At 52.5% G+C, this 14,199-nt stretch overlaps 1 protein-coding gene across 1 annotated transcript; it reads left to right on the top strand.

Annotated features, from left to right (window-relative positions):
- The first annotated feature begins 5 nt into the window (after nt 1–5).
- Nucleotides 6–4,847, top strand: CLDN19 (claudin 19). The gene is made up of 5 exons (XM_019751055.2): nt 6–541; nt 1,660–1,824; nt 1,927–2,011; nt 3,813–3,965; nt 4,714–4,847. The coding sequence occupies exons 1-5, from the start codon at nt 319–321 to the stop codon at nt 4,760–4,762; spliced, it is 675 nt and encodes a 224-aa protein (XP_019606614.1). The 5' UTR covers nt 6–318; the 3' UTR covers nt 4,763–4,847.
- Nucleotides 4,848–14,199: the final 9,352 nt, after the last annotated feature.

Below are 14,199 nucleotides of genomic sequence, written 5' to 3'. Positions count from 1 at the left end.
CCTGGGCCAAGGCCCCGCCCCCCTTCCCCAGGGGGCTGGGCAGGAGCTTTGCTGGGGACCCTGCCCTGGCTTAGGCGGTTGCTGTGGGCGGGCCCCTGGCCTTGCCAGTGCCTGGGCCTCCGCCTGCATTCTAGAGCCCCAGCCGCTGCCACTGCCGTTGCTGCTGCCTTGGCTGGGCTGCCGCCTCTCCTCAGCCTCTGACCACTGCTGACCACCCCATCCCAGCCCAGCTGCTCTGCTCTCCTGGCCATGACCCCGGCTCCTCAGGGACTCTGGCCCAGCCCTGAGCTCTGAGGCCCCCTCCCTCTCCCGTGGGCCATGGCCAACTCAGGCCTCCAGCTCCTGGGCTACTTTCTGGCCCTGGGAGGCTGGGTGGGCATCATTGCCAGCACAGCCCTCCCGCAGTGGAAGCAGTCCTCTTACGCTGGCGATGCCATCATCACCGCTGTGGGTCTCTACGAAGGGCTCTGGATGTCCTGCGCCTCCCAGAGCACCGGACAGGTTCAGTGCAAGCTCTACGACTCACTGCTCGCTCTGGAAGGTAGGCCTCAGGCCAACTGGGTAGGGGTGGGATCCGGGGTGAGGGAGGTCTGGAGCATCTTTCCCACAGCCTGCCATCTGCTCTGGCCTCCACTCTCCAGCGCCCTGCCTCGCTGAGCTTTTGAAAATCTAGGCTAGCCCAGTGTCCCCACACAGGGAAGGAGCTCTAGTCTCTGGCAGCTCTGGGTCTAGATCCCAGCTCTGCTGCTGTAACCTTGAAGGAGTCACTGGTCCTCTCTGTGTTCCTGTGTCCTCATCTGTGAAGGGAGTGCTATGACTTCTATAGGCTTACGGGAGGGTCAGGTGAGATGGGCGCCTGCCACTCAAAAGGGCGCAGTCAAGACCCTCCCCTCCACTTCTCCCCATGCTCTGTAGGCAGACATGCTGTGTGCACATGCCAGCCCAGCCACTTAGACAAGCATGCCGGCATGCAGGAGGGTGTACCCACACACATGTACACCCCCACACACACACACATGTGCACACACAGGTACTCGGGCCACAGGTCCCTCCCAACTCCTCCTGGGGTGTGGAATTGAGCCTGATCAGTTTGCTCATAAACAGGCACCACTATGCTCTGTCCCTGGCTCTAACCCACCTGCCAGCTGCCCAGGGCCCCCAGGCCAGAGCTGGGCTGCCATCACATGGCCCCTGCTTATGCCCATCCCAGCAGGTCACCTCAAGGACCCAGATCCCCTGAGTTGCCCCCTGGCCCAGGAATGACCCAAGAGGCAGGCATGTGGCTGCCATAGGTGACTCACAGGGCAGAGAGGAAGGTGACCAGAGTCAGAATGGCCAATGGGGGAGGTGTCCCTGCCCAAGGGCCACCTGGGCTGAGCTGGGCCTCACACGCCCTCAACTCCTCATTTTGCCTCTGCTGCTCGGGAGGGGTGGGCCAGGCCCAAAAGAGAGTCCCCAGCCACAAAGCGGCAGATGAGAGAACTCAAACTGCCCCGTCGCCACAGGCCACCTGGAGGAGCCTGCAAGGGGGAGTGAACAGTGGATCACACGGGGAAGCTCAGCCCCACCCCTGGCTTCAGTACCCCTCACACCTGCCCAGGTGGCAGCCCCTCCCATCCTGGGCTCCCACCACCTGCTCAGTCCCTGCTGCCCACCCAGGTCACATCCAGTCTGCACGAGCCCTGATGGTGGTGGCCGTCCTCCTGGGCTTCGTGGGCATGGTCCTCAGTGTCGTCGGCATGAAGTGCACCCGGGTTGGAGACAGCAACCCCACCGCCAAGGGGCGCATCGCCATCTCTGGGGGTGCCCTCTTCCTCCTGGCGGGTGAGTGCCTCTCGCTCCTTCTCCGGCATTTTGGCTGCAGCAGGGAGCTGTGCCCTGGGTGGCCAGCTGGGGCAGCGCTGAGCACCCCTCCTTTGTCCTCAGGCCTCTGCACTCTGACCGCTGTCTCATGGTACGCCACTCTGGTGACCCAGGAGTTCTTCAACCCGAGCACACCTGTCAATGCTAGGTGAGTGCCAAAGCGTGGCTTGGGCCAGGGGACAGGCGGGGCCTCCCTCTCCACTGGGGCCACTGGTCTTTACCCTGCAGGGCACTTGGAGGGGAAAACAGGATGCCCCAGATGCTGTCACGGAGAAGCTGTCTGGAGCAGGGAGCCAGGCAGGGTGTGGCTGGGCCCTCTGAAGGGGCGGGAGACCTGTGAAGGACACGGCAGGAGCTAAGTGCCCTGGCTCTGGGCTGAAGTCCTTGCTCTGCACCGCTGGCTTTGCGATGGGCTAGTTCCTTAATCTTTCTGCACCTGGTTTCCTCCCTGTAAAACAGAAGTGGGACCAGAGGACCAGCTCACGTGGGATTGTGAGGGTTCAATGAGATATGCAGGTAAGGGCCTCAGCACAATGCCAGGCCCTGGAGAGCACTCAGTCAAGGGGGGCTGCTGTTATTCTTGCAGGAAGCAGCTGTTACTTTGGGCAGGAAGGGGGTGGGGGTGAGGCTGGAGAAGATAGGGCAGATCATGGAGGGCCGTGCAGACATAGGAAGGTCTTATTCCCCACCCTGGGGTGGAAGGCAGCTGACACTCCTTCCGGCTGTGGTATGGATGGTGAGGAGGGGGTAAGAGCAGTAAGGCACTGCTGCAAAGGTCTGAAGCAGAGGGTGTGGGCCAAGGGAGCTAGCAGGGGAGCGTAGGTTCAGAGATTTAGAAGGTAGAACCTACAAGGTCAGGACATGTAGGTGAAGGGTGTGGGGGCCGAACAGGGGACTAGGTGCAGGGTCTGGGCCTCTCCTGGCTCCTCCTTCTCCTCTCAGCGCTGCCAGGAGCAAAGAACGAAACAGTGTCAATCCCAGACATTCCAACAGGCCTTGGTCTTGGGGTGGACGGACGGTAAGGAAAGATGCCTGGGCTGTCTAGTCAGGAGAGTTCGCTGGAGGAGGCAGAGGTGTGGAGAGGGGAGGAAAGAGACCTCAGGTGAGAAGCTTGTTCCCTGGGGCTGGCAGCTCTATGAAGACCTGCCAAACAAGAGGCATCTCAGCTCAGGGATGCCAGGCTGGCACTTGTCCCTTCATCCCTTCAACACTCCCCAGAGCCGCCTGGGTGGCAAGCCCTGTGCTGGGCCCTGGAGACACGGATGAATCCGGGGCTGTCTGCCCTGGAGGCCTTTCCCCAGGAGCCAGACAAGCAAGGGACTGAATGGCCACCTAGAGAGAGTCAGCTTAAGGCAGGCAAGCACAGTGGGGTCTGGGGAAGTCCCCTGGAGGAGGTGGCATCTGAGCGGGGCCCTGAAGTAGCGCAGGAGACGCAGAACGGGAGACATTCCAGGAGGGGGCGCTTCGTGCGAAGGCACTGAGGCCGGGAGACCAGAGCGCGGCAGACAGCGGTGGGCTGGCCTGCAGGGCCCCCGTGAGGAGAGCCCGGAGTGCTAGGGGGAGGGGTGTGACCGTCTCCAGAAGGCAGTGGGGACCCCCGGATGGGAGTTCTGTGGGCCAGACGGTGACAGATGTCAGGGATTGTCCTGCTCCTCCGGACTAGACCTGTGGGCCCTCCCATCCCCCCTCCACTGGCGGGATGAAAAACCGAACCCCAGGTAGTACAGAGCAGGCCTCTGAGCCTGGGTCACCTGCTGTGTTGACATGCTGGGGGGTTTGGGGGCAGAGGAAGGATGAGAATTCATCCCTGCCTGTCGGGAGAGGCTTCAAGGCTTGTGAGGCCCCCAGTCTCTGCTCCTTTGCACAGCGAGGCTGGGGAGCCCCTGGGGAGCATTGAGGAGGGCTGGGCTTGCAGCCACATCTGATGGTGTCCTCCCTTCCCCTTGCAGGTACGAGTTTGGCCCGGCCCTGTTCGTGGGCTGGGCCTCTGCTGGCCTGGCCATGCTGGGGGGCTCCTTCCTCTGCTGCACGTGCCCGGAGCCCCAGAGAGCCGACAGCAACCCGCAGCCCTACCGGCCTGGCCCCTCAACTGCCGCCCGAGAGTACGTCTGAGCCCAGCCCACCTGGCCGTGCTGTCCCACCCAGCACTCCACCGGCCCCTGCAGCACCCTGGGCAGGACCAGTAGGGCACAGGGTGTTTGTTCCCCGAGCTCGGTTACAACCCTGAGCAGCTTGTCCCCAGAACAGGCACCTGCCCTTCGCTCTGAGACCCAGACTCAGATACTCAGAGAGAGGCCAGAGGCAGGACCCAGCCACAGGTGCAGGCATGGCACCAGGTCCCCACATGGCACCAGGGTGTTTCTCCACACCAGCCAAGGTGCCAGCCCTTTTACTGGCGGCTTATTTACTCACCGAAGGGATACGTGAGTGTGTACTCGGCTGGGCCCTGGGGACACAACAGTAAAGATGGGACACAGCCAGAGCCCTCCCCAGGCCTGTTGGCCTCCCCAGGCCCACCGGTCCTCACAGCCACCCCCCAAAGGAAGCAGTGTCCCCTCATTACACATGAGGAAGCAGGTTCAGAGAGACCATGAGGCTTGGCCATATTGTCTCTGCATTCAGGCCGCAGGCTCCGCCCGCAGGCTCAGCGCTGCTTGGACACCACAGAGACGTTTAGGCCAGACTGAATCACCCTGCCCCCGGGAATGGGCCCCAGGCCAGGCTGCTGAGAGGACCCAGGTCTGACCCTGCTGGCCAGTGCCTGCGCCTGGGCCTGACCCCACAGCCCCGCCCCCTTTCCTCCAGTGCTGCTCACCCCACTAACCAGCTCTCCTCTCTTTTGACTTTCAGACCAATTGTTAAATTGTCTGCCTCCGCCAAGGGCCCCCTGGGTGTATAATGTCCAGGTCCCCAGCCTGCCTCTGTCCCCCTGCCACACCTAGACTGTGTGTTTGGTATTTTTTGGAAAGAGAAGTGAACGTCAAGCCCCAAGTGTGGTGTCATTTGATCTGTCCCTGGCGTGGCTAGGGTGGGGCCTGGCTCAGAGGTCAGAGCCAGTCCCGGGTGGTGTTGGGTATAAAAATGGGGACACAGAGGTCCAGGGTGGGTTACAAAGCACATCCAAGGCTGATCAGGGCGCCTGCCCTATGCCCAGTGCCCTCCCCAGCCTGGTCTCGGGTTGGCACCAGGACCTCTGTGACAGGAGACACTACTCTGAGGCCGGGCCCAGCGCTGAGAGCCAGCCCCAGGGTCAGGGAGCCCCTGGTCTGACAGACACACAGCCCCACCCCTGTTACTCTGCCTGCCCCTGGGAGACCTCCTGGGCGAGGGGAACGTCCCTGGGAGGCCATCCAGCTGGGTTTTGGAGGTCAGAGCTGGGTTGCCGGGAAAGTGTAGGAGTTCGCTAAGTAAAGAAGGGACTGGGGGAAGGATGGCAGGGCCTCTCGGGCATTCGGACCGTCCCGAGCAAGGCTGGAAGCTCCAGCTCTGCTCCCACCCAAATGCGGCCCCTTTCCCACACCCACCATTCCTCCTCCCCGGTCTGCGCTGCGAGGCTCGGCTATATTCCTGTCCTAGAACCAGAACAGGGAGGGACCGGTGGGTGAGATGCTGCCCAAGACTGGCCGGTGCTCCATCCTCATGCAGAGGTGCAGCCAGAGCCAAAGGGCTTTAGGTCTTGAAGCACAGGGAACCAATTATCCCCTTCCTCGAGAAGGGGAAATGTCCTCAGAGGAACGTAAAATTAACACAGATCACCTCCTCCCCTATGTTCAGGCCTCTCCAACCCCAAACATCTTCCCTGGAGCCTGGGTCTCTCTCTGACCACTTCCTCCTTTCCCATCTGGAAAGAGCTGACCATAACTGTCCCTTGCCTCCCCCCACCCTCCTCAACCAGCTTCATTCTGGATTCCTCTGCCAGCATGTGGTGCCACATCTCCCACCAGGTCACACATCCCAGAGACACAGCTCCGCCTTCTCCAGCTTGACTCTGAGAGGCGAAGTTGTGGACGCTCCAGTGGGAGGAGGGAAGAGCTGCAGAGGGATAATTTGTGTGGTGCCCTGGCCTGGCAACTGCCTGTATCCATGGGAAGCCTTAAGAGGCTGTTGCATGAGGCCTGCAAAGCCTCTGACCAGAGGGGAGGGACACCTGACCTAAATGGGTTGACCAGAGTCCTGCCCTTCCCAATTGTGAATGAGAACTATGAAAGTCCCTCTAGGTGCCTGAGCTGTAACGCAGTGGATGCACATTTGAGTCACCTGGGGAGCTGACGCCCAGGCTCCACTTCCAATATTTCGATTTAATCGGCTTGGAGTGGACCTGACATCTGAGTTCAGGCAGTTCCCTGAACTGCTGCAATGTGTGGTCAGCACTGAGGGCAGTTCTGTGAGGCCTAAAGTTGGGGCCTCATTTCTCACCACTCTGAGGGGTCTCAGAGGGAAAAAGGCACCTACAAGAACAGAAGAGGAAAGTCAAGTTCTGTCTCCATCTGCCTTTCCTGAGACCAGGCTTGTCCATGAGATTCCCACATCCTCCCCATAAATATGCCCTTTTTGCTGGAATAAGTTTGAGTTTTTGTTACACACAGCCAAAAGACCCCTGACAACCCCAAATGGGGAACCTGGACAGAGAGTGTCGCAGTGAGAGCTCCTGTTATGGGTGCCAACTGAGCATGGTGGGACGCAGGGCACAGAGGCTCCACCTCCCTGTCCCAGGCTGGGAATCTGTCATCCCTTACTATCTGGTCATGAAGCAGTTGTCCAGGAAATGGCACATCGTCTCTTGAGGTTCAGGGCCTACCAGAGGCTTAGGACTCTTACCAAGCAAGGGTCCACTGCTGATGTGCATAGAAGCCAATACTATGGCACTGGCTTTTGAGAAAAGAAAGCAGCTTTATTTGCAAGTAGATTGGCAAGACAGGAGGCAGGGCTCAAATCTGTCTTCCTTGATCCAGGACATGGGGGGGGTTTAAGGGGTAGCACTTAAGGGTTCACGCGTGTTACCTTACTCCTGAGTGTAACTTTTGTTCTGGGTCTTGTCGGAAGCAAGATAAAACCAGGTTCTATGCTTATAGGACTTGGTAGGAAGATATTGGGATAGAATGTGCTGTCGCTTCTTGCGGCTTTCAGGGACAGGCTGTGAGAGAGACAAGCTCCACGCCAGCGGGCAGGCCTGACAGGGATAGAAAAAGCGTCGGGTGATCCTTTGTGAAGGGAAGCCCTTTCTGCCCCATAGCCAGGGACTGGAGGCGTGGAGTCAGATCACCACATACAACACAGCCATGACAACATGATGGTCAACAACACAGTGGGGCGCTGGTCATGCGCAGATGTCTGGGAGAAGTTAGAGGGCTTGAGGCTAGAAGATCTGGAGAAGCCTGACACCCCAGGCCTCTCCAAAGCAACCTCTTTCAAATGTCAACATCAAAATCACCTGGGGGGCCGGCCTGGTGGCTCAGGCGGTTAGAGCTCCATGCTCCTAACTCCAAAGGCTCCTGGTTTGACTTCCACATGGGCCCGTGGGGTCTCAACCACAAGGTTGCCTGTTTGACTCCTCAAGTCCTGCAAGGGATGGTGGGCAGCGCCCCCTGCAACTAAGATTGAACACGGCACCTTGAGCTGAGCTGCCCCTGAGCTCCCGGATGGCTCAGTTGGTTGGAGCGTGACCTCTCAACCACAAGGTTGCCGGTTCGACTCCCGCAAGGGATGGTGGGCTGTGCCCTCTGTAACTAGAAAACGGCAACTGGACCTGGAGCTGAGCTGCGCCCTCCACAACTAAGACTGAAAGGACAACTTGACTTGGAAAAAAGGCCTGGAAGTGCACACTGTTCCCCAATAAAGTCCTGTTCCCCTTCCCCAATAAAAATCCTTAAAAAAAAAAAAGTCACCTGGGCTGCCAACCTGCAGCAGGGCCAAGTTTGCAGCCTCATGGCTGGGCTCCTGTTTACTGTCCCCACCTCAAGGCTAAAGGATTGGACGGAGACCCAGGAAGGTGGGTCAAAGGGCATGATCCTAAAGCTTTTGCCATTGTTTATTAGCAAATCGTTCCCCTGAGAACGAAATTGACATGCCATGAAATACGGTTTGGAGAGTAATATACCTGTGTGCCAGCTCCTAAGGAATGCCCAGGTAACTAGGGGGAGCAAACCCAGGGCACTGGAGTTGGTCAGGGGACGCATCTACTTCCTGCATCTGAGAGCATGGATGTGGACGGGGTGTTAGATGATGTCAAGGAATTACGGTTCATTTTGTTCTGCGTATTGTTCATTTGTGTGGTAATGACACCGTGGTTACTTTTCTTTCAACCCAGTGTGTTTGAGGTGCACACTGACCTGATATAATGGCTGGGATTGCTTTGAAATACTCTAGGAACAGAAAGGTCAGGGGCAGGGGCGGTAAGACTGGGAATCAGTGGTACTTAAGGGTTCACTCTATTCTCCTCTCTGCGTGGACATTAGCAAATGAAATAAATAAAAGGTTAAAAACCCCTTCCAGTTCTGCTGGTTGTATAATTAATGTACCCCTGCTGACCATGGGAATAAGCAGGATGAATAGAGATTCACTACTCAAAGCACAGACCTGACAGCAGTGTCATGTGCACATGTTGGAAATATGGCATTTCTCAGACCTCACCCCAGACCAAGCGAAACAGACTAGGCATTTTAACAAGATCTCCAGGTGATTTGTGCTCACACTCAAGTTTGGGAAACGCAGACCTATGCTAGTGAGAGCTGTGTGGTGCCTGTTTTTTTCTAGAGGATTTCAACTGAGCTACCTTGTTCTCCATCATTTGGATTCTAGGTGTACTGGAAGTGGGTCAATTTATGATTTCGTCTAGAGTTAGCAAGAGTAGGGGAAGCCCCAACTAAACCTGATTCAGGCAAAACTAGAAATAAAGAATGGACAATACCCAAAGTCAGGCTTCCTGACTTTTCTTCTCCTCCTAGAGCACATACAAATAATATGTTTCAATTCACGAGAAATTGCAGGCAATTTAATTCTGGACAACACTCCTGTTGGAAACAACTAAAAATTGTTGGGGAAAGTGTAAAAAATTCCTTAAAGTATCAGAAGGCTGAAATGATGCTATGGAATCACCAAGTCAAAATCTGAAACGCACTCCCTCCCAGCCACATAGTAGCCCACGTGGCCACCACAGGGCTGAGGCGTCCTTGCCTGGCTGGGGCGGAGATCGGTGACACTGAACAGGTTTGAACAAATAAGTAAGTATACTGAAGATAATGGAAGTCAGGCTTCTTATGGTCAGAGAATCAATTTACAAAGGTGAGAAGAGGGAAGACTGAGATAAATCCTGTGGTGGTGTATTGGAATTGGAGGTGTCTGGATGAACTCCTGACTTTTAATACATGTAGATAAATATCGAAATAGTTACAGCTGTGTATGTACATACCTGCATGTGATATACCATATACATGTATCCATGAGCTCTATCCCCTCGGAAGGACTAAATGCAGTGACACTCCAGCAGCAAGCCCGTATCTTGATTTCTGAATCCCATTCTCCACTGAAAGGTACCAGACCTCCATGGAGAAATGGCTGATTTGAGGGCTGGGGTAAGACCAGTACAAAATAAACTTGGAGTGTCTTGTTCCAGAAAGTGAGAAAGTGCTCAAGGAATGATGAAGACATGTCTAAAGGATAAAGGTTAAAGGAATTCCCACTGCCTTTATCTGGGACAACTTGAGCATTAAAATAAATACTGATAGTAATGGATTTTAACTCAGTGAATAAAAATGAGAATTCTGAATAAAAATAAACATAAGTCCATACTGATACGAATAATTAAGGAAAAGAAAAAGCTCTACAGTAAAATGCCAACTAATGTGAATAATTTATTCTAGTAAGTACAAAATATTTACTTTACAGTGGTGAAACATAGCAGACATATCTTAATCGAGTGGTAAGAGTTAACACCATCAATAAATAGGACAAGTCAAAGTCATGTGTCCCTTGATATAATGCACTGAGAACACAGCATCATTTATGATATTCCTGCTAAAGGTACATAAACTGAATCTACTTATGACAAGTCAGAAAAATCCAAATTGAAGTTATTCTATAAAATAACTGCCCGCACTCTTTAAAACTGTCAAAGTTATGAAAGACAAGGAAAGACTAAGGAGCTATTCCAGACTGAGGAGATTGAAGAGATATTACTACTAAGTACAATGAGTAATCCTGGATTGGATTCTGAACCTGTAAAGGATTCTCTTGGGACAACCAAAGTGAATGGTGTCTGTAGTTTAGATGGCAATACTACATCAAAGTTAATTTCTTGAGCTCGATTGTTCACTGCGGTTTTGTAGAACAGTATCGTTACATTTTAGGAAATACACACTGAAGTATTAAGAGGATAATGAAGCATCAGAAAAAATATTCATAGAGACACATGAAGAGTTAAAAGACAAGTATTTACAGTGTAATAAATAATTGGGCAATCTAAGTGAAGGGCAGACAGGAGCCCTTTGAACTATTCTTGCAATTTTTCTCTAAAGTTTCAAATTATTTCAAGATAGGAAGTAAAAAAAAATAGAGTGAAAATAAAAAAAGTCTAAGGAAAAGCTAGAACACTCTATTGCTGCTATTCGCAGAGGGCACTTGAAAATCCAGGCAAACGTAGATGCCTCGCAAGATGGTGATGGAAAGGAAAGCTTTGGGTTCACCTATGGTGAAAACAACAACAAAACATTTGTTTCATGCTCATTTTTAAAAGATGTTTTCGCTGGGTATAGAATTCTGGTTTGACCCCACCCCCACCTCCCACCTTAAGTACTTGCTGGGATATAGCAAAAGCGAATAAAATAGACAAAACCCCTAACCTTATGAAGCTTACCTTCTAGCAAAGACAGAGAATAATGTAAATGTAGATTAGCAGGTGAGAATATGCATTACGGAAAAGAAATGGAGCAGGGTAAGTAAGGTCAGGGGATCTGGGTGGGGGAGGGGCTGCTACATTAACAGAGTTCAGGAAAGTCCAGAGTAGTCAGAGACCTGAATCAACTACTAAGGTAGAAAGTCGTTTCATTTTCTGAGGAATCTTTTCTGTTAGAGGGAAAAGCAAGTGCAAGAGCCTTGAAGTGGGAGTGGAGTAAACCAGGGAAGAGCAGAAAACGGGAGTGGGGCAGGTGGGGACACATTGTCAAAGGAGGACTGGATGCATCTGGAAGGTTTTGAGCAGAGAAGTGACACAAAATCTGACGGTTTTTAAGACACCTTGGCTGCTATGTTGAGAACTGCCAGCGGGAGAAGGGTGGGGGTGGGATGGAAGGTCACAGGGGGCTCACCTTGGAGGTTACAGTAGTCCAGGTGAGATGATGGAGGTCTGGATCCACGTGGTTGCATGTGGTCAGATTCTGGATGTTTCAAAGGCAGAATCAACAGGCTTTGCAGACTCATTAAAGGTGGAGTGTGAGGAAAAGTGACAAGTCAGGATGGATCCTCAGGGCTTGGGCTGGGACACGCCAGATAGGCCGGTGGTCACTGAGGTGAGGAAGGCAGTGGGAGTAGCAGCCGTCACCCCTCCGTCTGCCGCATCTGGAGCCACATTTTCACAGAACTGCTCTCCTCAGTAGTCTCCTTGTTGCTAAACTCAATGGACACTTGTCAGCTTCCACCTTCTTGGACCTTTTGGCTTTGATGGCAACTGAACCATTTCTACTTTGTTCTCTAGGACTCTATGCTGCCCACCTTTCTGGATGTAACATCTTTCTCTGGTCATCACTTTATGTCCTTGGCCTTGTTCCACAAGTTTGGGCCTCTACCCTCTGCTCTTTGCAGATGCAGCTTGAGTGATGTGACTTCACCCATGACCACAGCTTTCAATACCCAACTGACAAGTGTCATTCAGCTTCAACCTACATCTCAAACTCCAAATCTGCTTCCTGCAAACTCCTCATGGATGCCCCATAGGCACTTCAAACTCCGAATCTAAAACTGAACAGACTCCTTCCCTTTTATTAGGTTGGTGCAAAAGTAATTGTGATTTAAAAAGTTAAAAATAATTGCAAAAACCGCAATTACTTTTGCACCAACCTAATAGTCTCTATTCCAGCAGATGGCACCATCTGCATCCTTCTGCTGTAGGATTCTTTCCTCCTCCTCTTCCCTACTTTGTCACCTACACCTGTCAATTCCACTTCTGAAAACATGTCAAATTGGAGCCCCTGTCCTACTGCTATATCTATGGTCCAGGTCTCATTTATCTGGACTTCTGCAACAATGTTCAAATCGGTTACTTTCGATCAATTTTTTTTGCCCCAGAATAATCTTTCTGGAGTAAAAATCATTTAAAAATCCAGATTCCCAGGGCCAGCCCATTGCCTCAGGTGGTTGGAGCTCCATGCTCCTAAAGTGGAAGGCTGCCGGTTTGATTCCCACATGGGCCAGTGGGCTCTCAACCACAAGGTTGCCTGTTTGATGACTCAACTCCCACAAGGGATGGTGGGCAGCGCCCCCTGCAACTAAGATTGAACACAGCACCTTAAGCTGAGCTGCCACTGAGCTCCCAAATGACTCGGTTGGAGCACATCCTCTCAACCACAAGGTTGCCGGTTCGACTCCCACAGGGATGGTGGGCTGCGCCCCCTGCAACTAGCAACGGCAACTGGACCTGGAGCTGAGCTGCGCCCTCCACAACTAAGATTGAAAGGAAAACAATTTGACTTGGAAAAAGTACTGGAAGTACACACTATTCCCCAATAAATTCTTGTTCCCCTTCCCCAACAAAATCTAAAAAAGTAAAATAAAATCCAGATTCCCTATCACCAGCTCTTCAGCCCAGAAACAATTAAAGTGCAGGAGGGCTGTACCAACTATTTGCCCTGAGCCTGTATGAGGTGTTAAAACATCATTTGGATAGGTGTAAATACGGTGCAAATTAACAGCCTATTAATCTCTCCTATATCCTTTATAGCTTTTATAAATAGGTGGCCAGAATGAAATAGGCCTTCCTCTACCTGGAGCACCCTTTAGAGCACGAAGCAGAGTTCCTAAGACTACTCCTTCCCCAGCCACACTAGTGTCGTACTAATCCTTCCTCTAGGACTAAGCTTGCTACAAGCTATACTTCCGTTTGCCTCAGTCTCTACCAGATGTTCAAGCTTCCCCCATTCAGCTGTCACTACCTCAATTCCCATTAGCCCTTGTACTAATCTGACCCAGTATTTGCTCCCTTCCCAAACCTTCCACTGTGCTGTCTAGAATTCAGTCACCACCTATTATTACTCACCTTTATACTCTACCTCTAACCAGACTCACCCCTTAGGACACTATTTCCCTTGCAGCCCCTTCAGTGGTGGCTTTTTCCTTCCTCTAATCCTCCAAGGAGCATGGTGCGCTAGGTCTCTCGTTACACCATTGCCACTTCTAAACCATTTTCCTCCCTTGTAATCCCTCAGAAACTCCAATTTCTTTGAAGCCCACACATGCAGACTAAATCCGTTATCCAGCAGCACTCCTTGAAGATTTTAATTCCAGGGTCACCATCATCTCCACACCCACTACTTCTACCAGCACCTGCAGCAATTTCAACACCCATGGAGATCCTCTGAACACCATGGCCTATTTTTGACCTCTTCACTTGCAGTAGTTTCTCTTCCTCCTGTCTTCCACTCACATGACCATAAGCCAAACTTTGTCACGACCAGTTACTGCACTTCTCGAGGTTAAGCATGCCAGTCTAGGACCATCTCATTCTTCCAGCTCTTTAACTAGTACACCTATTCCACTGAGTAAATCTGGAACACTTGCCAACTCCTGGATCAATTCGTTACCAATGTTCTGGATCTGGGGATGGGCAAAGTGGATGCTGGGAACATTACTGTCAACTATAACCCTACATTCACTTTCAGTATCTTCGTGCTTTTTCTATTGAATTGAGTTAGCAAAGTCTTGGTTAAACCCAACTCCCCATCTGCGGGCTATTCTATTTCCCTAGTATACTTGTTTCCTGTTCAAGAAAACCGTTAGTCATGTGCTGCGTAACAGTTTTGATCAATGGCAGACCCCATATAAGACAGCTGGTCCCCTAAGATTGTAACAGAGCTTAATTTCCTGTAAGAAATGGACAGGTGGCTCAGGAGGGATTTTTCCTCTGACGGGAACACTATCTGTGGGGCTGGGCAATAGACCCCATCTCTCTCAGCACCTCGATTGTTTTTCTTAAAACTTTTAAGTTTTTCCAGGACCCATCAGCTCCAAGTCAAGTAGTTTCAAGGTAGTTGTGGAGGGCGCAGCTCACACTGGCCCATGTGGGTAATTGAACCGGCAACCCTGGTGGTACGAGCATCACGCTCTAACCAACTGAGCCAAAGGCCGCCC

This window comes from Rhinolophus sinicus, linkage group LG06, assembly GCF_036562045.2.
Source record: "Rhinolophus sinicus isolate RSC01 linkage group LG06, ASM3656204v1, whole genome shotgun sequence".
In the NCBI taxonomy this organism is placed as follows: Eukaryota; Metazoa; Chordata; class Mammalia; order Chiroptera; family Rhinolophidae; genus Rhinolophus; species Rhinolophus sinicus.
This window is presented reverse-complemented; position numbering and strand designations above follow the sequence as displayed.